Raw genomic sequence first — 27,202 nt, forward strand, 5'->3', positions numbered from 1 at the left:
TTTTCGCAACGTGCCTCCAATTGGAGATTTCCTAGTGTAGCCAGGTCATTCTCCACCTAGTTTTTCCAACGGAGTGGAGGTCGTCCTCTCTCTTGCTCTGTGATTGCCTCGGCGTGTACTTCGTCAAATACTTTCAGAGCTGGAGTGTTTTCATCCATTCGGTCGACATGACCTAGCCAGCGTAGCCGATGTCTCTTAATTCGCTGAACTATGTCAATGTCGTCGTATGTTTCGAGCAGCTCATCGTTCCATCGACTGTGGTATTCGCCGTTGCCAATGCGCAAAAGACCATAAATCTTCCACAGAAACCTTTCACTCGAAAACTTGTAACGCCGACTCATCCGACGATGTCATTGTCTGTGCTTCCGCACCATATAGCAGGACGGGGATGATGAGTGTCTTGTTGAGTTTGGGCTTTTTTCGTCGAAGGTGGAATTTTCTTGCCTCCTGTGCCCGAAGAAGCACCTGTTGGCCAAGAGTTATTCTGCGTTGGATTTCGAGGCTAACGTGGTTGTTGCTGTTAATACTGGTTACTAGATAGACGAAATTATCTAAGACTTCGAAGATATGACGGTCAAAAGTAATGTAGGAGACAAGTCGCAATGGCGACGGCTGTTTCGTTTTGTCCTCGTTCACTCCCAGACCCATACGCTCCGCTTCCTTATTCAGTCTGGAGAAATCAGAATTAACGGCGCAGTTGTTGAGGCCAATGATATTAAGAAGCACGATAGGGGTCTCCTTGTCTGACATCTCGCTTAGTATTGAACTGCTCGGAGAGGTTCTTACCGATCCTGACTTAGTTTTTGGTGTTGTTCAACGTCAGCTTACAGAATAAAGTAATGGAAGAAGCTACTTGAAATGAAAGGAAAAAGCTGGAGTCTGAATAGACGGCTTAAGACCTAAACTATGCAGGTGATATATATTTAATGACACATTGATTTTCTGACATGACAAAAAAATTAGTTATGGCGCAAGAAACTGCAGCTAAAGTAGGTATCAAAATTAACGCCGGTAAAGCTAAAGAAATACGTATCAACATCACATACTAGATATAGATGGTAAAGAACTCGAAAATGTTAATACATTTATTGCTTGGGTAGTTTTATATCTGTAAACGTAGGATCAAAGGAAGACGTCACTAATTGTATAAAGAAAGCCAAGCAAGCTTTCGGCGCCTGGAGCTCATAGCTCATTATGCGACACACTGGAATCCACAAGGCAGCTGACGTAAAGGTCGACCCGCTTTAACCTGGAGTAGGAAGTTAGACATAGTAATAGCTAAGAAGCAAAAACAAATGTAGCGCATACAAGAGGTTAGCAAAAGACCGAAATAAATGAAGGGTTATGGCCCCTCACGCTCCCATGGAGCTATAGGATACTATTAATGTATGTAAATAATATTCAATGTTAGAATATTTATGAACTCAATGGACGAGTTCTAAACTAATCTACTCACAAATTTGGTACAGAATGAATAAGTTTACATAAAAAAAATTCTGGAAACTGTAAATTCACACTAGCTTAATATTAGAACTTATTATATACTTTTTATCTTAAACTATGCAAACATTAAACTTTATACTACAACAGCTATCATTCATCACTTAAAGCTCTTAATGCTGAGTAGCATAAAAAATTTATGAAGTGTGCCAAAAATTACTTTTTTCTTATCACAAAGTTATTTTAATCTTAGCACCTCCAATTAAAAAAAAAAAATCTGGATATTTCGAATTCTGTTTGTTGCTTAGTCTTTTCTTAGTTCTATTTATGAATTTAGTGCAAGCATATATAGTACATTAGAGCGGGTTGATTTACAGGGAGCCTAAAAATCGGAAAGTCGCGTTTGCGGGAATCGCTCTACGAATCATTCTGAACAACTTTACCTAGATACTAGGGGTCCGAAACCGGTTTCGAGACGATTTTTAGTGGGATCCAAGTCGCGAGTGCGACGACTGTTTGTGTGATGACAGGAGATTTTTCGTCTTGGCCTCTTTCTGTCTGGAGATCAATATAATCGACGTACACTATTCTAATTTCTAGATTGTGCCTCCTCGATTGAGCTCTGCAGCTCGAATTATTTTATCCAGCAGTAGATTGAAGTCGCACGAATGAAGATTGAAGTCGCACGATAGGGAGTCGCCTTGTCTGAAACTTCGTTTAGTATCGACGGGTCGGAGCGGTCCTGTCCAAACCTGTCGAAGCTTTCATTTCATTTCTTGTTCGAGCAATCATTTGAAAATAATACTTATTTTTGGCAAATTCTCCAGTAGTAAGGATTATAAAATAGAATTGACAGCATCAGGATCGAGGCTCGCAGAACCAAAGGAGCTAATTTAAAAATTTCGGTGTGTGCTGTCCATGATCTTCATAACTTTTTCTTCAAAATGCCGAAACTGTCGATAAAATTCTCAACTTCCAAAAAACCAGATAATATTCTCAAAAATTGTATGTGAAATTAAACATTTTTATTATTTTGATACGAAACATAAACTAATCACATAATAGATATCCGGACGCCGACGAAAAATTTTCGGGATTGGTACTGAATATTTACTACCGCATCCATCTCTAAAACACACATACATTTATAGAAGCGCTTACGCATACTACACATGCCTGGGTGCAGCAACTCAATCGGTTTCATCTTCCCATAATTGTCACTGAAAGCGGCGACATTGTCAACACCGTTCACGTCTACTATATTATATACTATGCTAAACAACAACAAATATATTAAGTAATACCGGCAACAATCACGCCAAAGCAACGCAATAAAACGAAAAAAATTGCAACTTGTGTTTGACTCAACTCGAGGAGCGTTGATCAACTCATTTGCGATGGAATTATCCCAGAAACATTTACATACAAAAATATGTATTAAGTCCACAATGACATTATGTATGCATAAACAAGAGATTGTGCGGGTTCACGTCTTTTGTTGCCCTGCGGTATGAATTAAATGTGGAAAGTTTCAGTTGACTCCGGCTTAAGTACACTTGCGTGTGCCATACTAAATGAAAATACTTAGATATACCTTGGTACGTGTGTAAGTACATTAGTACTTTATTACGCTTTTGATAAAGGAAACGCAGTCATAGCATTGGTCAGAGTTGATACAATGTTGAGATGGTCAGGAAAATCATTGAGTTCTAATTCCCAATCGGCAATGTAAGTAGAAAGCGCCAATTTAATCTAAGGATTTAAAGCACTTAAACGTTGGAAACATTTAATATACCATACATACAAGGTGCGTTCCAAAGTAAACAGGACTTTTTGAATCTAGCGCCCCCTGGTGGTGCCATCTATATGTCGACTGATGCGTTAAAATTTGCTATTTTTCGATTGTCCAGTAAGAATTTCATGACATTTCATCGATTGGAAGTGAAGTTATTGCGTTTTAAGTGTCAGTATGTTTGTGTTATCGGTGCGAAAATGAGCTTCGAACACAGAGCCAACATTAAATTTTGTTTTAAAATTGGTAAAACTTTTACCGAAACGTTTCAATTGATGAAACAAGTTTATGGCGATGATTGCCTATCCCGTAGCAGAGTGCACGAGTGGTTTCAACGTTTTCAAAGTGATCGTGAATACATAAATGACGATCAAGATGTGGGCCAATCAAAATCTGTGATCAACGGAAATTCCCATGAAACTGTGCGTGAATTCATCAAAAAATCAGCCGAAATCTTCATTGAAATTCATGGAAATGGCATTGAATATCTTCAAAATATCGATTTATCGCATTTTGACCGAACACTTGGGCTTGCGAAAGGTGTGTACGGTTTGTTCCGCAGAAACTGAGGACCAAAAATTGAAAAAACAGAATCCAACATTCGAAGGACGATTATTTGACCAAAAATCACATTTTAACTATTGACCACTTCCCGTATTCATCTGATATGGCACCGTGCGACTTCTTCCTTTTCGGAAAAATGCATTTGCCCATGAAAAGAAAGCGTTATGCAGACGTAGAGGGAATTCAAAAGACTTGCACCGACATACTAGCGGCCATAATGGCCAACGAGCTAAAACACTCATTCGACATGCTTTTGGACCGTGCAAAAAGCTGTATTGAAGCAGAAGGACACTATTTTGAATAACATGAATTGATTTTGCCGAAAAAAACATTTGTTCGGTGTTTTTTTTAAAGTCCTATATACTTTGGAAACCACCTGGTATAGACAGACAGACTGAATTGGATAAGATCTCCGCAGTTGCCGTCTGAGTGTTACAAACTTCTTGGCAAACCAAATACGAGGTGTGTTCAAAAAGACTCGCGAATTTTGTGTTTTTTCAAAAATTATTTATTTATTCATGAATATCTATTTTGTCCCCTTCAAAGTAATCCCCATGAGATATTATACACTTGTGCCAACGGTTTTTCCAATCTTCGAAGCACTTCAAAAAATCATTTTTTTTTATCTTCTTCAGCTCCTCCTTCGATGCCGTCTTTATCTCGTCAAGAGAAGCGTAACGTCGTCCTTTCATGGGGCTCTTCATTTTATGGAACAAGAAAAAGTCACAGGGAGCCAGATCTGGGGAATACGGTGGCTACGGCATCATTAGTGTGTTGTTTTTGGCCAAAAAGTCGCGCACAAGCAACGATGTGTGAGGAGGGGCGTTATCGTGGTGCAATTTTTTTGATAGGTAAAAATCGAAGACGATCCAAAACACGTGCAAGCAAAGCAGCTGTCAACAATTAAATGAACATTCAAAATGGCCGAGCTTGTCGGCATAAGTGAGAGACATGAGTACCAACATAACGCCACAAAAAAATCGAAATTCGAATATACGTAACCCGCGAAAATTAAAAATTCGCGATACTTTTTGAACACACCTCGTATACCCTGTTCAGGGTATAAGAGTAAAGAATAAATAAAAATGCAAAGATACGGAAAATTTTAACAGTATTTTTACATCATCAGCGGCAATTTCCTATTAAACTATGAAAAATGAAACTAAAAATAAACGGCAGCTTGAGATTGCTTCTCGAGAGTTTTTCCAAAGTCTGGTGTACTTAGCAATAACTTAATTTGTTGCAGAAGCGATATTTGAAATTATTGCAAGGTAATTTCTAAAAATGGCACCCTTAACTTGAGTACCTTACACCCTAAGTGCATATTACGTATATTTGTCTACATACTATATATACGAGTACATATAAACACGTGCTGCGCATGCGAACATCACATGCATAATTCAATACTAGTACCATTCTCGAGCACCTACTCCGGATGAGCTTTAATTAGCCAACACAACTATGTACTTGATGAGTAGAATATAAAACAAAATAAATAAAAACATATATTTATATACGAATAGCTACAACTTGTACTCGTAAAGGATTAGTTGCAATAGATTCAATGATTTGTAATTTTAAACAATTATACCAGCTAAAACCAGACACGATTTAATGCCATGTTAAGTTGTAAAAAAAAGTGGCTTTTGAAGAGACACTTGTGGTTTAGCATTTTGTTAAATTTATTGATTTAGGCGAATACGCAGTTTCTTAATTAACAGATTGACTGCAAACATATGCATATGTGGGCATACTTGTATGTGTAATTGCGCCGAAATAATTGAAGAGCTTAAGTAGACTTAAGCGTAATTTAAGTTAAGCATGCTACGAAGTACCTGCGCTCAACGATAGACAGGTTATTTATTATATTAACGATAATATTAATAATGATAAGAATTAGACACATTAACTCTTGTTAGATTTCAGACGATGATCCCTAGAAGGAAATTATCCACAAACGACTTATGGGTTTTTCATGTCAGGAATGGAATTAGTGTTATAATCCGCATTTGTAGTTTGTATACATAATTCTCAAACAATTTCTGGGATTTCGATAGAACATTGAAAACTTTTTATCGGTAATAATTTGACAGCCAGACAAGAGTATCACAGGCAATTACAAATCTAGACAGCTGTACAAAATTCTGAGATTAAAATAGATTTAAACTCGATGTTTAAATACCTGAAAATCATAAAAATATGAAAATCAACAAATTTTTTCATTAATTCTCGCTTCACGTTTCTAACACTTTCCAACTACTTCTACTGCAATTGCTTTCATATTCTAATAGATGTAAGTAGTTCTTGTTAATTTGGTGTTAGCATGCTTTTGATTGATAGTCCTTTCCGAATTTACAAGCTTGAGACTCAAATTATTTACATAATTTCCTTTAATTTATCATTTGATTAAATTTGACCCGGAGTGGTAGGGGTCTTCCTAGATTGAGTCAATCTTTATGTTCGTGTGAAGTTTGATCTCTATATGTCAATTAAAGCTGTTTTTTCAATGTCTGGTCAGCAGTCATCTGTCAGTGAAGTTCTAATTGATTTAACCAAGACTGCTTCTTTCAATAAAAAATCTTTTTTTATCCAGACAGCAGCTGATTTTTTTTCAAAACGGAGAGTTTGTCTGGCGATTTTTATCTTGAAAAAATTTAATTGCTTCAAATTTTATGTTTTCAATGGAATCATTGAAAGTGTTCCAGAAGTATTTGAATGGCACAAAGCATTCAGTGAAAGTCATGAAGTCATCGAAACTTGCCTTATACGACTCGTCCATTCACTTCTGTTACTGGCGATAGCATGGAAAAAGTTAACAGCGTTGGCATGCTTGAAAATCGGCGTGCTGTCATCAGAGAGATAGCAGAGGATCTCTTATGGATTCAATTATCGAATATGACGTCGAAATTGTCGAAGAATCTTGCGAATAACGCATTAAATATGAGTCGAAACCGAAAAAAACAATATTCGCCAAAGACAGTGGAGGGTATTCGAGACGATGAAAGTGTATAAAAAATTTAACAAAGCGTTGTCATGTTTGTATTGGCTCAGGAGCCTATTTTAAAGACAATTAAGATGTGGAAATGCTGTTTTTTGTCTGTACGGTTCAAATAGGATAAGATGGTACAATTATGCTAACCATTTTGTGTTTTCTCAGTTACTGAAACCTTTTTTTGGGTCTAAGCAAACCCCGGCTTACTTACATGCAATTTTACTTCATGATCAATTTTTATATTTCTTTATCGCAAAGTTTTGAAACTCACTTGACTATTAGCTTTAAGCTTAGTGAAATGTTTGGAAATTCTATAAACTTCTTAATTTTATTTAAACTTAACCACCTTCACTTGTTTAAATCTGTTGCACAAATGTGACACAATGCACCGGTTTCGTAAGAAAATTGATCTCAAATTCAGCGCATTTTAGACCAATTACTTGTAAAATGCTTCAAGACCACTGAAAGTGACCAAATGACCATGACTTTTGAAACAAGACTCTACTGCCAACTGGTTTATGAAATGTTTGGCATACTGCAAATAATTTTAATTAATACATACATACATATATATGTATACATACATAGGTAAAACGAAAAACCACCATGTAGGTACAAATTGCATACTTCTAATTCACCAAAACATTCAAATCTTTCTTCAGCAACAGAACTGGTGCGATTGAAAATGTTTAAGAGACTATCAATTTCTCTTTCTCTCTTTGATATCCATGAAGTATTTGAGTACGCCGATGATAGTGATATCATTGGCCTCAACAACCGCGCCGTTAGTTCTGCTTTCTCCATACTGGACAAGGAAGTGAAGTAAATGGCTCTGGTAGTGAACAAGGGCAAGACGAAATATGTATGGCCTGTCATCAAACGCACTCGCGACTTGACTCCCACGTTACAGTTGACAGTCAAATCTTTGAAATCATAGATAATCATCTTGAAACCAGCATTAACAACAGACTAAAGACCAAACTCTACAAGTCCTTCATCATTCTCGTCCTGCTATATGGTGCGGAGGCATGGAGAATGACATCATCTGATGAGTTGGCTTTAGGAGTATCCAGGTAAAAAGTCTTGGGGAAGACTTATGGTCCTTTGCGCATTGGCAACGGCGAGTACGGCAGGCGATGGAACGGTGAGCTGTGCGAGATACATAGCGACATGACGGAATCTACAACTTGATATAACGTGATGACGAAAAAAAGGTGAAAAGCGCGTTTAAAGTGACAGCATCCGCTCAAAGTGGCTAAACTTTAAAAATAGGTTGATTTTTAAACAATACTTTTAAGGAAAAATTTGTCTACATAAACTACCAATACATGAAAAAATCCTTAAATCCTTAAACCTTAAAAACTCCTCATCTGTGCAGACAATTTCAAAATAATATTGCATTTTAATAGAAATATGATTAATTAAAGATAATTACTATATATTTTGTACTTCTTGAATATGAAAACATTTTCATTTGTTTCCCGCAGGGTGTGGACAATACAGTACCCTTATCATCATTACGAGTATTTGCATTCATCTAATCACGCATTGCGGCAACATAACAGACATATCGAACCGGCTAGGCGCATACATTATACATATATTGGAATATTTTATTGTATCTTAATGGTGAAAGTATTCAAATTCAACCACATACTCCACATATACATGAGAACGTACTCAACGACAAGTGAAGATGGCTGCAAATTGAACCGTTTCAATTGTTAGTACTCCCGTTTATATAACGAATTGAAGGTGGACACTTGAAGACGCGATTTGAATTGAGTAGGCTGCTTGCTCGGGTAAGTCACACTTGCAAAATCAAAATCGTTGCGAATAGTTTAGTTAGTCTGTGATAGTTATCGCTGTGATTCGGTATGCCTTGGATGTGCTGGCTCCGTAGCTCTTATTACCCGCAACACCTCAACACCGCTAAACTCGGTTACTCTAATCTATCGCGTGCGCGGGTTTAGTGTCTAACACTACTTGACAACAAGTGGAGAAATACTTAAGTTTTAAAAATTTTGATAATATTATATGGTTTGAATGTGTGATATCTGCGCATGCGTACACCGGTTCGTAGAGTAGTCAAGCTGACCAGTATTTTATTAAAACAAATAAAATCGATTTGCAAAGTTAGTAGATCTCCAAGTCGCGGACAAGAGTCATCTAGAGACGTGTTTCGATCGTCGCGCTTATCCGATCGTTTGCGAATAGCGCGTTTATTTACTGGTTGACCGTCAATTTCAACACCAAATTATTTTCATTCTAAACAAAATGGGTAAGCGCAGCGCAAGTGTATAAAAAATATTGTGCAGATTTTTATGAAAGTGTTTAAATTTATACTATAAATATTTTTGGACTTAAAATATAATTTTTGTGATTTAATATTCGAAAAAATTGTGTTTTTAGGAAACTGCGAAAATATTAAAAAAAAATTAATATTCAGAATGTTTGTGGTAAAAAATTTGAGATGCAATTTTTTAAGATTTTTCTTATCAATAATTATTAGAAAATAAATACATTTTAAGTTGATGGTTAGTCATTGCTTATGCCCTTAATTTTTTCTTAATTTTTTGACAATTGTTGCCCAAAATAAAATTAAAAAAAAAAACTGTGAAATCATTCAAAAATTTTTTATTTCAAATTTAAATCCACTAGTGTTATAGTGTTTTAAGGACATTAGTAATCAAATATTATAGCATCGTACGGATTTTGTCTTTCTTCAATGCGTTGCGCTCTTGTTATATTTTTAGATAATTCTTGTTATATATTTAAATATAACAGTCTCTTAATGATTTTTTTTCTAAAATATATGTATACAATTATCCAAATTTAATTTACTTAATGAAGTTGTAAAGTACATTTTTAATGGTTGTTTTGAAATTTCAAGTTTGGTATGAATAAATTATCTATGTATATTGTGTGTGCAAAAGGTTCAATGAGTTTAGAAATTTTTTAAGTGGATTTCAGTACAAAAATGCAAATTTCTTTGGCGTTAATACTCGTAGCTAACGTATTCTTGATTAGAACGATAATGATATAACTAGTTAATTTCTATTTATCGAAAAAAAAAATGAGCATCACCTTGATTTTTGAGCGGCTTTGGTGCGGATTTTTGGTTTCGGCTCGTTTTTCCCCTCAATTCCTATGATTGTTGACTTGTTTGCATGTCAAACTTATAAACCCATGTCTTATCGACAGTTTAAATGCTCTTCAAGAATGTGGCATCGGAATTCGCACGATCAAGCATGTCCAAAGAGACCTGTTTAACGTACTTTTTTGAAAAAAAATTTAGCTTTATCGGTACGAGTCGAACAAGAAAACGTTTCATGCCCAAAATATCCACCAATATCGAGCTCTCTTACCAACTCTCTAACAGTTGCCTAACGATTTTTAAGCACCATATCCTTCTCTTTTTTAATATTTTCGTCAGTTGAAGAGGTCGAAGGTCAACGAGAACTCGGCATGTCCTCAACGATCTCACGACCGTCTTTGAAGGTTTTACATCACTCGTAGGCTTGTATTTTTGATAAAACTGAATCACCGTAAACCTTTTCCAACATTCGCAGTGCGGAATTGCACTCGAAATTTGGTTAGAAATATAGAATTTGAGATAAATTCTTTGTTGTTAGAAATATAGAATTTGAGACAAATTCTTTGTTCGATATTTATATTCTGGAAATCGATGTAAACTCCTCCCAGGACCGGAGTTCTCATGGACCTGGTGCTCTACATTTTTTTGCATATTTTTTTCAATAATTGATGAATTGGGTGCTCATACGCCTATATCCTCCCGGCCAGGGTTTTCTCTCTACGGCATTGTGACTTGTAGTAAAAGCGGTCGGGAAAGCTTTAACTAAATACATAACTTATTAAAAAATAGAGGAAAATTATACGACAATTGAGACGAGTTCTTGAAATAAAGTAAATTCAAATAAAAAAAATCATTAATTTAATAATGTTTTTTTCTTGTGATAAAAATTATTTTGATAAATAAAAAATTAGCACCGCTCAGTGAGCCGATTTGGGAAAATGCTGTGAAGCATGAAATAGTGAAGAGGACAATGGGCGACTTTGAAAGTGAAAAATAAAAAAGCTGTTATTTTTTTTATTCTGAAAGGACTTTACTCCGATTGATGAAAAAAGTAATACATTTTCTAAAAAAATTATAAAAAGATAACAAGCTGAGATTGTAGAATAATACCTATGTTTAATCGGAGGCAAGGAAAAATGCCATATTTATTTTAAAAAAAGTTAATTTAATTAGCAAATAAATTTTGTTGTTTTACACTTAATGACAAAATATGTAAAACATTTGAAGGTACTCGCTACGTGCGAATGTTCTATTAAAAAACCACTGCGAGCGGACGAAAACAGTATCCAGATGATTTTTATTAAAAGGGCTGAGCGTAGCGCGCAGGATTGCTGTCGATGGGTGTAAATATGCGAAAAAACGTGTTAAGTGCGATGATCGTGTGACGAATGTTGAAGATATAGATCGATCGCTGCTGTTGATATTCAAGCTGGAGCGCGCGGGACGGGTGTCGAAATACGGATGTTGATGTGCGTAGTGTGTCGAACGAATGTAGTATATCGAATGAGTTCGCTATCCCTTTTCCCAGCCTTTTGGTTGAGTGGATTGATTGATGTAAAAGTGTGGTGAGCCGCTTGCTCTCTCAATTGTGGTGTGATATGGAGTCATAAGCTGTGGTGAATTAAGCTGTCTTATTAGCGTGCGCCAGTTTTTTTCGGGTAAAAGGGGTGATGCTTAACTCATTTAAACAACCTACATTATGTTGGGCTAAATCACCCCAGGCCAAAATATAATTATTAAAAGGTGAACTCTTCATTGTGACACCTCTCACTTGTATTAAAATTAAGTTATTTACTGAATAAATTAAAGTTGAACAAATTAGTTCAACATGTAAAAAATATAATTTAAAATCGTAATTGGAGTATTTTGTTGCACAAATCACAATCTCTTAAAAACTTTAGTGTTATGTAATGTCCCTTCTAAAGTTTTTGCTGGCAGAATCAAATTTACCCTTTACTTTTAGTCATTGTGTATTTAAAAAAACAACTGCATGAATAATTTTATTCCCACAGCACTTTATTAATTTGTAATATTTCAATATACATATATATATAGTTATAAGTAAAGGGTAAACAAACAACGTTTTTTTTTAATTTATGATAATATTAATAAGCAAACTTTTTCCTATAAGTTTGAAATGTTATAATGTACTATATGTATTTGAAAAACAATCATTCACCTTTTTATTTTCTTTTAAAAATTTTCTATTATTTTGAACTAGTACAAACTATATCCACTCAAGATGCCGCCGCGGTTAACAAATTTCGGGGCCCGAATGCCTACACTTTCACCGACTGCTTGGCATTAACAAGTAAGTGAATCCCTCCATATAACTGTGATCCACTACATTACTACTTCACAAGCAACTAATTTTCTCAATTTAATTTCTTTGCAGACATTGGAACATTTAATTATTTTTTAATATTCATCTCCGGCATGGTGATGGCCACGCTATTGCTGGAAACTTCCTCAATGGGCTTTATTCTACCAATTGCACAATGCGATCTGCAATTGACGAATGTGGATAAGGGTGTTCTTAGTGCGATTAGTTTTCTAGGCATAATAACGAGCTCGCATTTGTGGGGGTTTTTGGCAGATACGAAGGGTCGTCGCAAAGTAATGAGACCTACACTGTTGGCCACATTTACGATTACTATACTCTCAAGTTTCGCAATCAATTATTGGGTTATGGTTCTACTGCGTTTCTTAAATGGATTTTTGTAAGTATATATGAATGATATATGTTTTCGCATCTCATGGTTACAAGTGGTGGAAGAAATAATGTTTATAAATATTTACTGTTCTTGATTTCGAAAATTTCGATAATCCAAGTGCAGCATAACATTTACTCGCTCAAATAGAGCTAATCGAATCATACTTTGAATGCAATATTTCAATTATTTTTCCTTTAATATCTCCTTAAGTGAATAATAACTATTTCAGTATAATTCTTAAAGTCTTTTTTTGAAAATTAAAACGTAAAATGAATATTTACTTTAGTTAATCCTTATCTTACCATACATATCTTACACGCACAAAACCCATTTCTTGAAAATATTTTTATTTTACTTCATGAACAATTATTCATTCGGGTCCTTTCCACATTTTTTACAGTTTGGCTAGCACTGCAACAATTTACGCCTACCTCGGTGAATTCCATACAGATAAAACACGCTCACGAGCTATTATGGGATCAGCATTCATATTCGCTCTTGGCGCAATGATTTTACCAATGATCGCTTTTCTAGTCATTAATCGAGATTGGGTGCTGCCTTTGTCGTTTCTGGGCATCGATTACAAGCCGTGGCGCCTATTTATAATCGTATGTGGCATTCCAGGATTTCTTTGTGGATTGTCACTCTTTGTATTACCCGAAAGTCCGAAATTTCTGCTTGCCATTGGAGAGGAGAGCAAAGCAATTGAAGTATTGCAAAAAATGCACCGTTGGAATGGTGGAAAGGAAGAGCTCATTGTAAGTAATGGAAATGCGGGAGTGTATTTTTGATTTATTTTTTAAGAGAAGGCTTTCGAAATTATATTTATTTATTTTTTTTTTTTTATTTATTATTATTTTGTTTACTAACACAGATTACACATATTCTGCCCGAGGACGACGCAGTAGTCTCAACAATGAAATTTAACAATAACTTCGATTCGAATTCGAATTTCGCACTTGTCTTTTTGCAAACAATGTGGAACCAAACCGCGCCACTGTTCCAACGGAAGTATTTACGAATCACAATGATCATTTGTTTTATACAATTTTGGTTGTTTGTCGTCACCAATGGCTTGTATATGTGGTTCCCGCATATTATGAATAGTGTGGCCGCGTTCATGCAAGAACACCCAGGCGAGCACAAACAAATTTGTGAAATTGTGTATGACCATCAAGAAGGCTTATACAATACTGATGGAGTGAGTGGAAAACCCTGAAAAAATTTTCAAATTATTAAATTCAAATTTATGCATTTTTAGACGATCGCATGCATCGACAAGCTGGAGGACTCCACATATTATTATTCCTTCATCATGGAAATATTGTATGCCAGCTCATTCGCATTCATTGGCTTTGTCATAAATCGTGTGGGAAAACTATTAATACTTTGTAAGCCCTTGTACTATAAGATTTTTAAATGAAAATTAATCTATAAAAAATTATTTTAGTTATTACCTTAATATTCTTCACAACCTGTGGCTTAGTATCGGTCTTCATAGTCGATCCAGCTGTAGCCGCCTACCTCTATGTGCTTTTTTTCTTGGTGGGCGTGGCTATTTATGTGCTGAGTGCAGTGACAGTCGACTTATACCCCACACACCTGCGGTAGGTCAAAAAGTTAGCTAGCAATCAAAACGCATTCTAATTTCGCATTTATTTTAGCGCCATGGCGGGTTGTATTTCACTTATGGTGGGTCGTTTGGGCAGTGTAGTCGGCGCTAATATTGCCGGCGTCCTCATGAGTCATTACTGTGAGTGGAACTTCTACATCTGCTGCGGTGCTATGTATGTCTGCGCCTTTCTCGCACTCCTGCTGCCACGTAAGAGTCCCGATGCCGCAGTCAAAAGTGAAGCGTGATCGTTGGTTTATAATTCCTTAGTTCTTAGCGTGATTTTAGTTATTTCCGTTAATGTGTCTCGTAAAGAATTTAGTACAAGTTCACGCGCATAGATTTAAACGAATATATATGTATGTATGTATGTATATATTATTTATTTCATAGCTTAGTAACTTAAGTCAAGCAAAACGATTAGCCCGTAACCAATTAACTAGAGATTTGTAAACTCTCACAATAGTGATATTAAAAATATATTAGAATATAAGTTATATGATTTGTAGATTAGTCTAAATAGACATAGGTTTTTATAAAAATATGGATTTTTTTATATACGATTATATGGATTTATAGGAAATGAAATAAAAATGAAAATAAGTTTGAAAATATTCGGGCTCAAAACTAATTTAGTTTCGAGAAAATTTAATTCACATCACAAGTCTTTTAAAAAATCTTAGCTGCAGCCATTTCTCCTTATTCTTTATTGGCGTAGACACCGCTTACGCCAGAAAGGCTCCCGATACTGACGGAGTATTCCTCAACATCAGTTTACACAATCGTTTTAATTTTGCGGGGATACCAAATTCAGACATAGCGGCATAAAAGCAGCTCCTCTTCGTACTGTCTAAAGCAGCTTTAAAATCGGTGAAAAGTTGGTGTGTGTCGGGTCTCTTCCAAGATTTGACGTATGGTTAATATTTGGGCAGTTGTTGCTTTTCCAAGCTTAAAGCCATAGTGATAAGGCTGACGGTGGGCTTTAATCTTTCACACAATACGCTCGATAGAACCTTATACGGGATGTTGAGGAGGCTTATCCTATAGTAGTTAGCTCAGAATGTGGGGTCACCCTTTTTGTGGATTGGGCAGAGCCTAATTCGTCGCTTTGTTGTCAGAACATGTCAGAAAGGTAATTGCTATTCAAACTTCTTCATGACCGTATTGTTACTAGGTTATGTTACAATGGCGACCATGATCGTGCAAAATCAGAAGAATATGTATGTATGTATAGAAAAACTGATCGAACTCAACATGGAGCGTTTTTAAGAAATGTTTCTAAAAGCTTAGTATGCAATATTTTGTTCAAAGTGAAATTTTTTATGCAAAAAATAAGTAAATAGGTATATATTTTTGTTTTAAGTTATCAATTGTTATTACAAATGATATAATAGAGCTATTTTATGCTTTTATTTGTAAAATAACGTCAAGTTTGTTAGAGCTGTGAATAATTTTACATTTTACATATTAGTGGCATCCACTCTTCCTTATCTCTCTATCTTCCATTCTACTGTCAACTCTACTGTCGTCATACTGTCGTTGGCAAATATAGGAGAATATTGAAGTTAGCGAGAACGACAACTGTCGGCCTACAGTCGTGTAGTCGTGTCGTCGTCAAAATAACGTGTGTATTTTAATATTTGACAGATGTCGTTTGTCGTCTGCCGTCGGTATTGTGTTCCGCACTTCAGTTGAGTGCATTATCTATTGCAGGTCAGTTTTGTAATGATTGTATTAAATCGTAGTATTTTATTTTATGTAAATTTGTAAAACAAGTGTGCAACAGTTCGTAAGCATCAAAACTGGTTTGCAGGCCGCTATGCAGTTTATTAGCAGGTGTTGCGAATTCCAGGCTACCTATCGCAGAACCGGCAATTTATGCAAGGCCCATGTTGTACAATCTCTCACCGCATAATATTTATTAAAAAAAGTTTTTTTTTGTGAGATAAACATATCTGAAGTACGATTGCTTTCAAACTTTTTGACTCTTTAAGAATATTAACGAAATTCATGAAAACCGAAGCATTTAAAAAATTGTTCAATTTCCAAACAAACGGCCAATTATAAAGGGTGATTTTTTAAGAGCTTCATAACTTTTTTTAAAAAAAAAACGCATAAAATTTGCAAAATCTCATCGGTTCTTTATTTGAAACGTTAGATTGGTTCATGACATTTACTTTTTGAAGATAATTTCATTTAAATGTTGACCGCGGCTGCGTCTTAGGTGGTCCATTCGGAAAGTCCAATTTTGGGCAACTTTTTCGAGCATTTCGGCCGGAATAGCCCGAATTTCTTCGGAAATGTTGTCTTCCAAAGCTGGAATAGTTGCTGGCTTATTTCTGTAGACTTTAGACTTGACGTAGCCCCACAAAAAATAGTCTAAAGGCGTTAAATCGCATGATCTTGGTGGCCAACTTACGGGTCCATTTCTTGAGATGAATTGTTGTCCGAAGTTTTCTCTCAAAATGGCCATAGAATCGCGAGCTGTGTGGCATGTAGCGCCATCTTGTTGAAACCACATGTCAACCAAGTTCAGTTCTTCCATTTTTGGCAACAAAAAGTTTGTTAGCATCGAACGATAGCGATCGCCATTCACCGTAACGTTGCGTCCAACAGCATCTTTGAAAAAATACGGTCCAATGATTCCACCAGCGTACAAACCACACCAAACAGTGCATTTTTCGGGATGCATGGGCAGTTCTTGAACGGCTTCTGGTTGCTCTTCACCCCAAATGCGGCAATTTTGCTTATTTACGTAGCCATTCAACCAGAAATGAGCCTCATCGCTGAACAAAATTTGTCGATAAACACATTTCGAACCGAACACTGATTTTGGTAATAAAATTCAATGATTTGCAAGCGTTGCTCGTTAGTAAGTCTATTCATGATGAAATGTCAAAGCATACTGAGCATCTTTCTCTTTGACACCATGTCTGAAATCCCACGTGATCTGTCAAATACTAATGCATGAAAATCCTAACCTCAAAAAAATCACCCGTTATTTATTAAATAAAAGTTTTTTTTTGTGAGATAAACATATCTGAAGTACGATTGCTTTCAAACTTTTTGACTCTTTAAGAATATTAACGAAATTCATGAAAACCGAAGCATTTAAAAAAATGTTCAATTTCCAAACAAACGGGCAATTATACATACATATATGTATATATATATATTACATAAGAATCATAGCGAAATCGGGGCACACTAACTATTTTTGAACCACCAGTTTTGATGAAACACATCCCCACATCCTATCATATTGAAAGGTATCTACGTTGATAAGCTCTTAAATGCTGACTGGGTGTACGAAATATGTGCAAACTAGAACTGGTTCGTTAATGATTAAAAAAGCCCTTAATTCAGATTCATTACCGCTTCGTAAATATTGGCTTGATAAAGTAAATAAATTATATTAGGAAGTATAAGTTTGTTAAGTGAAATTTTGCATTCGTTGTTGATGCACTGAAATGTGTTCTTAAATGTTAGTGTTTGCAAAATAACTCAAGTTTGTTAGAGCTGTGAATAATTTTACATTTTACATATTAGTGGCATCCACTCTTCCTTATCTCTCTATCTTCCATTCTACTGTCAACTCTACTGTCACCCTACTGTCGTTGGCAAATATAGGAGAATATTGAAGTTAGCGAGAACGACAACTGTCGGCCTACAGTCGTGTAGTCGTGTCGTCGTCAAAATAACAGTGTCCATAAGAACGTGTGTATTTTAATATTTGACAGATGTCGTTTGTCGTCTGCCGTCGGTATTGTGTTCCGCACTTCAGTTGAGTGCATTAACCACTGCAGATCAGTTTTATAATTATCGTATTAAATCGTAGTATTCTATTTTATGTAAATTTGTAAAACAAGTGTGCGACAGTACGTAAGCATCAAAACTGGTTTGTTTAGTGCAAGTTGTGTGCGAACAGTTGGAAGCGAATTTCGTTGCGCTAATTGATACGTCAAGGGGTTAATACTAAAAAACTCTAATTGAAAATCTCGAAATCTTTACAATCTCTAGATTAGATTAGATTGGATTGATAGACGTGGAATACACCGCGACCTTAGGTCTATTGTGCCCTCTCCCAAATCACAAAGACTCACCAAGCCCCAGAATCATAGCGAAATCGGGGCTCACTAACTATATTTGAACCACCAGTTTTGATGAAACACATCCCCACATCCTATCATATTGAAAGGTAAATTCTTAAATGCTGACTGGGTGTACGAAATATGTGCAAGCTAGAACTGGTTCGTTAATGATTGAAAAAGCCCTTAATTGAGATTCATTACCGCTTCTTAAATATTGGCTTGATAAAGTAAATAAATTATATAAGGAAGTTAGTAGATAGTTGATTGTGGATTCAGAATAATCAATTTAGGATTGGTTCTTACAACTAAGGCGCTCAGTGTTGCTATAATAATTTTGCTTGTTTTTTTCTAAAATGGGTATTTATGAAAATATAAACAGAGGATAATTGCAATGAGATAACATAAATATTTCTTGCAGTGAGATATTATTATGATTTTTATATTCACACATACAATAGGAAAAGTGGTGCTTAAAGTTCGAAATAAAAAAACCACAAATTTATCAATAAAATAAATAAGTTTGTTAAGTGAAATTTTGAATTCGTTGTTGATGCACTGAAATGTGTTCTTAAATGTTAGTTTTTGCAAAATAACTCGATTTTTTTTTATTAAAATATATTAATAAAATTAATGTGAAATTTGAGATTTTTTGACCTTGTTTCTCAATGGATTAATATCACAGCTAGCCAAGTTTATGTGGGAAAAATATTTCTTAATTGAAAAAAACTAGCAGAAGGACACAAGTTGAGAGCGCAAGAACCAGAGAGCTTTTGCTAAAGAATATTTTGCTGGCAGATATCAGCAACTGGTTTATGAAGAAACAAGCCACTTCGAGAAACAAGCGATTTTTAACGTATTTGTATTAATTATATTCAGTTTGATAGTTTTGTGAAAATAAAAATTTTGTTGATTAATTTTCAAGTGTTGATATGTGATTATAAAAAGCAATGTTGTGATCTTTTATTGCCAATTTTTGCTTGTTGCTTTAAGTGATATCAGATGATCTTGGTGGCCAATCGACCGGCACAAAATATGAAATTATCTGCTTACCAAAGTGTTCTCTAAATAAATCCATTGAATGTCTTGTTGAAACCAAATGTCGCACTAAACCGTTGCTTTTTCTGGATGGAATGACAGCTCTTGCATCTTTTGAATCTCACCAAACTGCTTTTCATCCCAAAGACGGCAATTTTGATTATTTACATACCCCTGATCCACGCGAGAAGTGGGCATCTTTGATGAACAAATTTTTGTTCGAAACTTTCTTGGAACTTTTCAAGAGCTTATAGAGTGGCTTCAGTTTTTGTACAAACTGTATTTTGTACGATTTCAATTTAAAATCTCGACGTAAAATGCGCCAAGTAGTTCCATACGTCAGTCCGAGTTGCAGTGAACGGCGCCGAATGTACACTCTGAGCTACGGCTGTTATAGTTGACACGACTCACGCACGAACTGTCAAAAAAATAATTTTGAAAAAAAACTATATCTACTTGGATCACCCGTTAAATTCTTATAATTGGATTAGCAACCAGTTGGTGAAATATTATGTACACATGAATATTCTTTTAATTTGTTTAAGTTCCTTTAAATACAAAATTTAAATTGGTTAGAATTTTAACCATCGCTCTCAATACTTGATTACTATATTTTTTTCTTAATTTCTACATACATATTCATTACCAAAATGTAAAAAAATGTAACCAGCCACAAAAATTTCCACAGAAGATGCTAAGACAGTGAACCGAGTTCGTGAGCCAGGTACCTACACCTTCACTGAAGCATTGGCTCTAACAAGTAAGTAGATAAATAGAGCTTAAAGAGTAAACTCTCATGTTACTGCAATGTTTCTCCTGCAGATTTTGGTAAATTCAACTATGTTTTGATTTTCATCTCCGGCTTGGTGACGAGCACATTGGTGCTGGAGACCAGTTCAATAGGATTTGTGCTGCCCATCGCTCAATGCGAATTGCAACTGACCAATCGCGACAAGGGTATTCTCAGCGCAATCAATTTTGTGGGTATAATCGCTAGTTCGCATTTGTGGGGATTTTTTGCTGACACCAAGGGACGACGGCACGTGTTATGGTCCACTTTGCTGGTAGCTTTTGTGTCTACTGTTTTCTCCAGTTTTGCACAAAATTTTTGGACGATGGTTTTACTGCGTTTCCTCAATGGATTCTTGTGAGTACCAGTATTTTGTCCGTATCGAACAAAGATACAAGTTAAATGATTTGGTTTTTAACTGTAATGAATTAATTAATTATTGTTATTATTAAGTTTTTGGACTTTCGGCTCGCAAAACTTTGAATTCGTTTTTTTTTTTTCGAAACGCGGTTTTCAGAGCCGGTGAGAAAAAATTGTACGAAACGGCTATACCTATCAACATTTTCACACACACTGAAGTATAAATTGTTTCATCTGTTTTGGGAAGCTGCAAAAACTCTTCGATAATATCAGGTTATGTTGGGTAGTTCATCTGTTGTAAAAATAATATTTTTTGGATTTGGAATTTGATATAATTTCTGGAAAAAATCTTCCCCGCTGCAGACAGTTTTTTGGTGGTGTTCCTGGTGATCGCCAACAGAATCAAGGGAACCCAATTTTTTATGTTAATTATCCATTATGAAAGTAACTAAATTCTTTAAACGTACAACTTGCAAATGGACATAACCGCTCAATAAGAGCACTACATAAGTATTTTTTAATAAAACAAAAACGGTTTGGGATATCAATGAAATTCTTTATTCCTGCAAAAGTACATTCGATGCCATTATGTATGGAACTCGATTTCTTTTGCATGGCTACCACGGGCACGCTTGCATGAGTACAGACTCTGAACCCAATTTTCGACGGATTTCAAGTATAAATCGGACGTTACTGCTGCAATTTCACGTTGGATATTCGTACGAAGATCATCAGTCATCGCTGGCTTGATGGTATATACCATAGACTTAACGTAGAACCACAGGAAGTAGTCTAATGACGTCAAATCGCACGACCGAGTCCGCCAGTTGACTAAGCCAATTCGTGAGATAACACGTTCATCAAACTTGGTTTTCAATAAATCGATTGTGACATTCCCTGTGTGGCTTGTGGCGCCGTCCTGTTGGAATCACATATTGTCTAAGTTCATATCATCCAATTCGGGCCAAAAATATTCGGTTATCATTGAGCGGTAGCGATACCCATTCACAGTAACGTGCCGCTCTTGATTTCCATGGAAGGATTACGTATGGATGGCTGCCTGACCAATAACGCATATTTTGTTTATTGACGAAGTCATTCAGCCAGTAATGAGCCGACGTGTGAGAGCCGGATTTGAGTCTTCCTCAATAAATGCGGTGCCCGCAGCAATATTCTCGACACTACGAGCACTTTTTTGTCTCACTGGCACGGGAACATTTTATACTGTGCCTGTGGATTCAAATTTTTCCACTAAACGCTCAATTGGTGAACTGCCAGGACGATTATTATGACCATAAATTGTACGTAGTGCTCTGAGGACTCTGATTCCGAATTTCGGTTGTAAATTTTAATAATTTCGACTCGGTTGAATCGTAAACATATCTTTTCATGATGAAATGGCAAACATTAATGAAGAGAAATGTCAAAAGAGCGGGAAAATATGGCGTCGTTTAGTGTCCCTATCGGTCCACTTTCGATGCGTACCTATTGAAAACCCCGTTAGTTCTCAGCAAAGCCGCTCTATAGGTATTTATAGTATTAGTTCCCATTAAAACATGCAATTATCAAATATAGAGAATTTCGTCAAGAATTTTTCACATTATATATATACATATATATTTTTTCGAAAAGTGGGTCCAGCACGGCTATCATTTACGCTTACCTTGGCGAATTCCATACACCAAAAACACGTTCTCGCGCAATTATGTGCTCAGCAGTCATATGTTCTGCTGGTGCGATGCTTCTGCCGATGATCGCTTACTTGGTGATAAATCAGGACTGGGTTTTGCCTTTAACATTTCTACGCATAAACTATAGACCATGGCGGGTCTTTTTAATCGTATGTGGTGTTCCAGGATTACTTTGCAGTATTATAATTTATATTTTGCCCGAAAGTCCAAAGTTTTTGCTCTCAGTCGGTGAGGAGAGCAAGGCCATACAGGTGTTGCAAAAAATGCACCGCTGGAATATTGGAAAGGAAACGCTTAGAGTAAGCTAAAAAATTAAAATATATACCATTTTCACTAACGAAATCCTTTTTATGATTTATTTACTATCGATCTCACAGATTACACATATTCTCCCAGATGATGACACGTCGTTCATAACACCGAAAGTTAACAACTGCGATTCGAGTTCGAATTTCGCACTTGTATTTTTGCAAACTATGTGGAGTCAAACCGCGCCACTATTCCAACGGAAATATTTGCAAGTTACGATAATTATTTGTAATATTCAATTTTGGGCATTAGTCGCCGCCAATGGTCTGTATATGTGGTTCCCGCAAACAATTAACAGTGTGATGGCATTCATACAGGAACACCCGGGCGAGCACAAAAAAATATGTGAAATTGTCTATGGCCAGCAAGAAACCTTCTACAAAACTGATGGAGTGAGTAAAGCTTCTTGTAAGCACATTAAACTAAAAAAATAAATTCTTAACTTTACTTTTAGACGATTGAGTGTGTGAAGAAACTGGAGACCTCCACATTTTATTACGCGCTTATTATGGAAATACTTTACGCCAGCTCATTCGCAGTAGTGGGTTTTATCATAAATCGTGTCGGAAAAATATTGATTCTTTGTAGGTCTCCATACAAGGTTTTCAAAACAGTATACTAAAAATAATAATTTTTTTTCAGTTATTATCATACTATTCTTCACATCCTGCGGTTTAGCTTCGGTCTTCATAGTCAATCCAGTTATTGCCGCCTACCTATATGTGCTCTTTTTCGTGGTGGGCGTGTCAACCATTGTGCTGAATGCTATTACAATAGATCTGTATCCAACACACTTGCGGTAACCCGTAATATAGAAAGATTTACTTAAAACAAATTCAAATTTTTTCATAAAAATAGCGCCATGGCTTCATGCATATCACTTATGGTGGGTCGTGTTGGAAGTATAGCCGGGGCCAACGTTGCTGGAGCTTTGATGGGTCACCACTGCGAATGGAATTTTTATATCTGCTGTGGGGGTCTGTTCGTTTGCGCTTTTCTTGCTTTGCTGCTACCACGTAAAAATGTTCATGGTGAATAGTAAACAGAATATAAACTTTAAAAACTTTAGGCAAAGCTCTTGGTGAAATTTAAGAAAGCACATTTTAACCTCAAAGCAAAGGCAACAACCAGTTATAATTTATATTATACGGTACCTATGAAAAAAAATTAATAAATGTATATTAAAATAAAAATATGACAGTTATATTCAGATAAATGTAGATACCATCTGATCATCTTTGACCCGGACTGACAAAAAATAATCCATTTTCATGCATTTTAACACAAATATTTGTTATATACGTAACCTTCAAAATAAGCTCGAATTTTTTTCAGGTCTTTTGATAGGATTAGAATGGAAATGGAATGATCTATGAGTTTGCAAAACTGCAAAGACGCTCCAAACAATGTTATGAAACACTGGAAAGGGTGTCGATAGTTAGAACGCAGAACCTATTATACAATATATAGTATATCTCTTCGTAAACCGAAAACTGCCAAACCAATGTGCTAAACATATTCTAATGGATATACGATGTCAACCATCATAAAGAATAGATTTATTTCAATCGATCTGATTTACACGTGCAATTTCAGTGAACCAGTCCAAGTTAATTTTGTCAGTGGGTGTATACCAGTAAAGAATTGAACAAACTCTCACAAAAAATTAATAAAGAGCGTAAAGAGGCAAGTTCCCTTTTGTTTACAAACAACAAACTTACAAAAATTGAGAGCAAACATTTATGATAATTGATGAGAAAGTCCAATGTGTATGTATGTTTTACTTAAGTATTCACATGTTATATGTAAATATGTATGTACATACTGCTGAACACTTGTCTGGAATTCTGTTTCACACTTAATCAAAGTTACAAAATTGTCTCCCGCGGTACAGTTTTAGCTTTACAACATTTTAAATATTTTCATTTAGATGCAATTTATATAGCTACAAATGTTAGGAAAGAGTGCATTTAACAGAGTTGAACGACGCATGGCACCTCTCAGTCCGCACGATTACTGGTGTACTATTAAATAATGATGATTTTTGGTCACATCTTGATTCAAGTAATCGAACTACTGACTTAGATCTAGAAAAACGAAACTTCGAAAGTGCGGGCAATGTGTTGGCTTTGGAGCAAGTTAGTCATTTATTGAACAGGCTATGATGTTGAAAAATAATGCTACTTGGTAAGCTAATCATACCATATTTTTTACAAATAGTTAAATGTAAAACTAGTGCATGATGCGGTGTAAGACGTTGTAGTCTTTGGAAATTATTAAAAGAAGGATTTTTACCACCACCTGTGTTAATTAAACAGACATCAGAAGGTTATGGAGTCACAGGGAGTGATGACAACGCTAAGTTTGCTCCATTATTACTAAAGATATTATTAAATCTCCAAGCATTATCCCATCTGAAACAAGTTCCATATGAAAGTTATTGCCCTAGTGTCGAGTCATACTTGTTTAAAAGATCATGTAGCATATGTGGCCTATACCAATCAACACAAACAATCACATAAAAAACAAGAGCTGTTACCCATCGCGAAAATTCGTCCTCAAAGAATTGCGGCTAGACGTGCCCGAGAGATTCTCTGTTTAATCAATGATGACGATGCTTTATGGATGGAAGAAGACGATGTTGATACGAAAGATGTTCCTGAGATCCATACATAAATAACTAAACATATGTGTATGTTTATATGTACATATGTATGTTGACTATTGTTTGAACCTATGTTGTGTGACCTTGGGTTTGTTTTAATGTGCGTACATTTACAAACAGTTGCAAAAATGTTTTCTAAGAACCCATGGATTATCATATGCCACCTTATCCTTAGTAATGTTTGTGTTATTGTCTGTTGAATGCTATTGGTTTGCATGTCAATGCTTTTTAAGTATGTGCCTGTTTATACATATATGTATGTGTATGTATGTTCAATATATTTGAACATAGATATTTAATATTAGTGAACTGTATTATTATTATTGCAATAGTAAGATTTTTCTTATCTTATTTAACATTTGTGAAATATATAAAAGGTTTAAATATAATGTCGTTGTAATATATCAATATATATACATCGATAAGCTGGAGGACTCCACATATTATTATTCCTTCATCATGGAAATATTGTATGCCAGCTCATTCGCATTCATTGGTTTTGTCATAAATCGTGTGGGAAAACTATTAATACTTTGTAAGCCCTTGTACTATAAGATTTTTAAACTAAAATTAATCTACGAAAAATTATTTCAGTTATTACCTTAATATTCTTCACAACCTGTGGCTTAGCATCGGTCTTCATAGTCGATCCAGCTGTAGCCGCTTACCTCTATGTGCTTTTTTTCTTGGTGGGCGTGGCTATATATGTGCTAAGTGCAGTTACAGTCGACTTATATCCCACGCACCTGCGGTAAGTCAATAAATGAGCTAGCAATCGAAACGTATTCTAATTTCGCATTTATTTTAGCGCCATGGCGGGTTGTATCTCACTTATGGTGGGTCGTTTGGGCAGTGTAGTCGGCGCTAATATTGCCGGCGTCCTAATGAGTCATTACTGTGAATGGAACTTCTACATTTGCTGTGGTGCTATGTATGTCTGCGCCTTTCTCGCACTCCTGCTGCCACGTAAGAGTCCCGATGTGGCGGTCAAAAGTGAAGCGTGATCGTTGGTTCAGAATTCCTTAGTTCTTAGCGTGATTTTAGTTATTTCCGTTAATCTCGTAAAGAATTTAGTACAATTTCACGCGCATAGATTTAAACGAATATATATGTATGTATGTATTAATGTATTTCATAGCTTAGTAACTTAAGTCAAGCAAAACGATTAACCCATAATCATTTAACTAGAGTTTGTAAACTCTCACAATAGTGATATTAAAAATTTATTAGAATATAAGCTAAATGATGTATAGATTTTTATAAATAGATTAGGTTTTTATAAAAATATGGATTTTTTATATGTGATTATATGGATTTCTAGAAAATTAAATAAAAATGATTTTTTTTTTTTGTTAAATACATTTTATTTGCAATCTATTTTAGTAAATAATAAGCAAATTTGATAACAAAACCAAAATTTGACTTATATTTGTGGTTCTCCCATGAGAAAAAAAATGAAAATAATTTTGAAAATATTCGTGTCGAAAGCTAATTTAGATTCGGAAAAGTTTTCTTCACAACGCAAGTATTTTAAAAACTCTTAGCTCCAGCCATTTCTTCTTCTTCTTTATTGGCATAGACCCGCTTACGCGGTTATAGTCGGGTTTACAACAGCGCGTCAAACCTTTGAAATCTCATTTGGTATCGAACGGCTCGAAGAGCTCCTTCCCGATGCTGACGGAGCTTTTGGTATTGCTCAACGTCAGTTTACACAGACGTACTAGTTTTGCGGGGATCTCAAATTCAGGCATAAAGGCAGCTCCTCTTCGTACCTTCCTCCTATTCAAAGGAACATCCGTTGAATCGCCATTTACTCCTTCAAATTTTTATTTTGACCGTATTGTTACTAGGTTGTGTTACAACGGAGACCATGATCGTGCAAAATGGGAGGAATATATATGTATTTGAAAACTGATCGGACTCAACATGGAGTGTTTTTAAGAAGTGTTTCTTTAAGCTTAGTTTTGTGCAATCGTTAGTTGCTCGTGACGGTTCTGCCAAAAACTTGGCCACGATATTAGACGAATCTGACTTTTTTTACTTAAAT

At 35.5% G+C, this 27,202-nt stretch overlaps 2 protein-coding genes and 1 long non-coding RNA gene across 5 annotated transcripts; 2 read left to right on the forward strand and 1 right to left on the reverse strand.

Moving 5' to 3' along the window:
- The first annotated feature begins 8,569 nt into the window (after positions 1-8,569).
- On the forward strand, positions 8,570-26,316 carry LOC105224964 (synaptic vesicle glycoprotein 2A). Of its 3 annotated transcripts, none has more exons than XM_049456483.1 (8): positions 8,570-8,593; positions 12,110-12,199; positions 12,284-12,608; positions 13,003-13,360; positions 13,477-13,803; positions 13,864-13,993; positions 14,053-14,209; positions 14,267-14,845. In XM_049456483.1, exons 3-8 carry the CDS (start codon positions 12,325-12,327, stop codon positions 14,460-14,462), a joined length of 1,452 nt encoding a protein of 483 aa, XP_049312440.1. In that variant the 5' UTR covers positions 8,570-8,593; positions 12,110-12,199; positions 12,284-12,324; the 3' UTR covers positions 14,463-14,845. The 3 variants fall into 3 exon arrangements, with proteins under 3 accessions (XP_049312440.1, XP_049312439.1, XP_049312438.1); XM_049456482.1 differs by lacking the exons at positions 8,570-8,593; positions 14,267-14,845 and adding exons at positions 8,635-9,072; positions 25,964-26,316; XM_049456481.1 differs by lacking the exon at positions 8,570-8,593 and adding an exon at positions 8,637-9,072.
- On the reverse strand, positions 10,897-12,068 carry LOC125778475 (uncharacterized). The gene is made up of 2 exons (XR_007422738.1): positions 11,581-12,068; positions 10,897-10,998 (listed from the first exon to the last, which is right to left on the reverse strand). It is a non-coding gene; the product is annotated as an uncharacterized LOC125778475 (long non-coding RNA).
- Positions 18,553-23,647, forward strand: LOC105224951 (synaptic vesicle glycoprotein 2A). The gene is made up of 8 exons (XM_049456484.1): positions 18,553-18,662; positions 20,011-20,100; positions 20,163-20,487; positions 22,123-22,480; positions 22,559-22,882; positions 22,945-23,074; positions 23,133-23,289; positions 23,349-23,647. Exons 1-8 carry the CDS (start codon positions 18,659-18,661, stop codon positions 23,527-23,529), a joined length of 1,569 nt encoding a protein of 522 aa, XP_049312441.1. The 5' UTR covers positions 18,553-18,658; the 3' UTR covers positions 23,530-23,647.
- Positions 26,317-27,202: the final 886 nt, after the last annotated feature.

This window comes from Bactrocera dorsalis, chromosome 4, assembly GCF_023373825.1.
Source record: "Bactrocera dorsalis isolate Fly_Bdor chromosome 4, ASM2337382v1, whole genome shotgun sequence".
Lineage (NCBI taxonomy): Eukaryota > Metazoa > Arthropoda > Insecta > Diptera > Tephritidae > Bactrocera > Bactrocera dorsalis.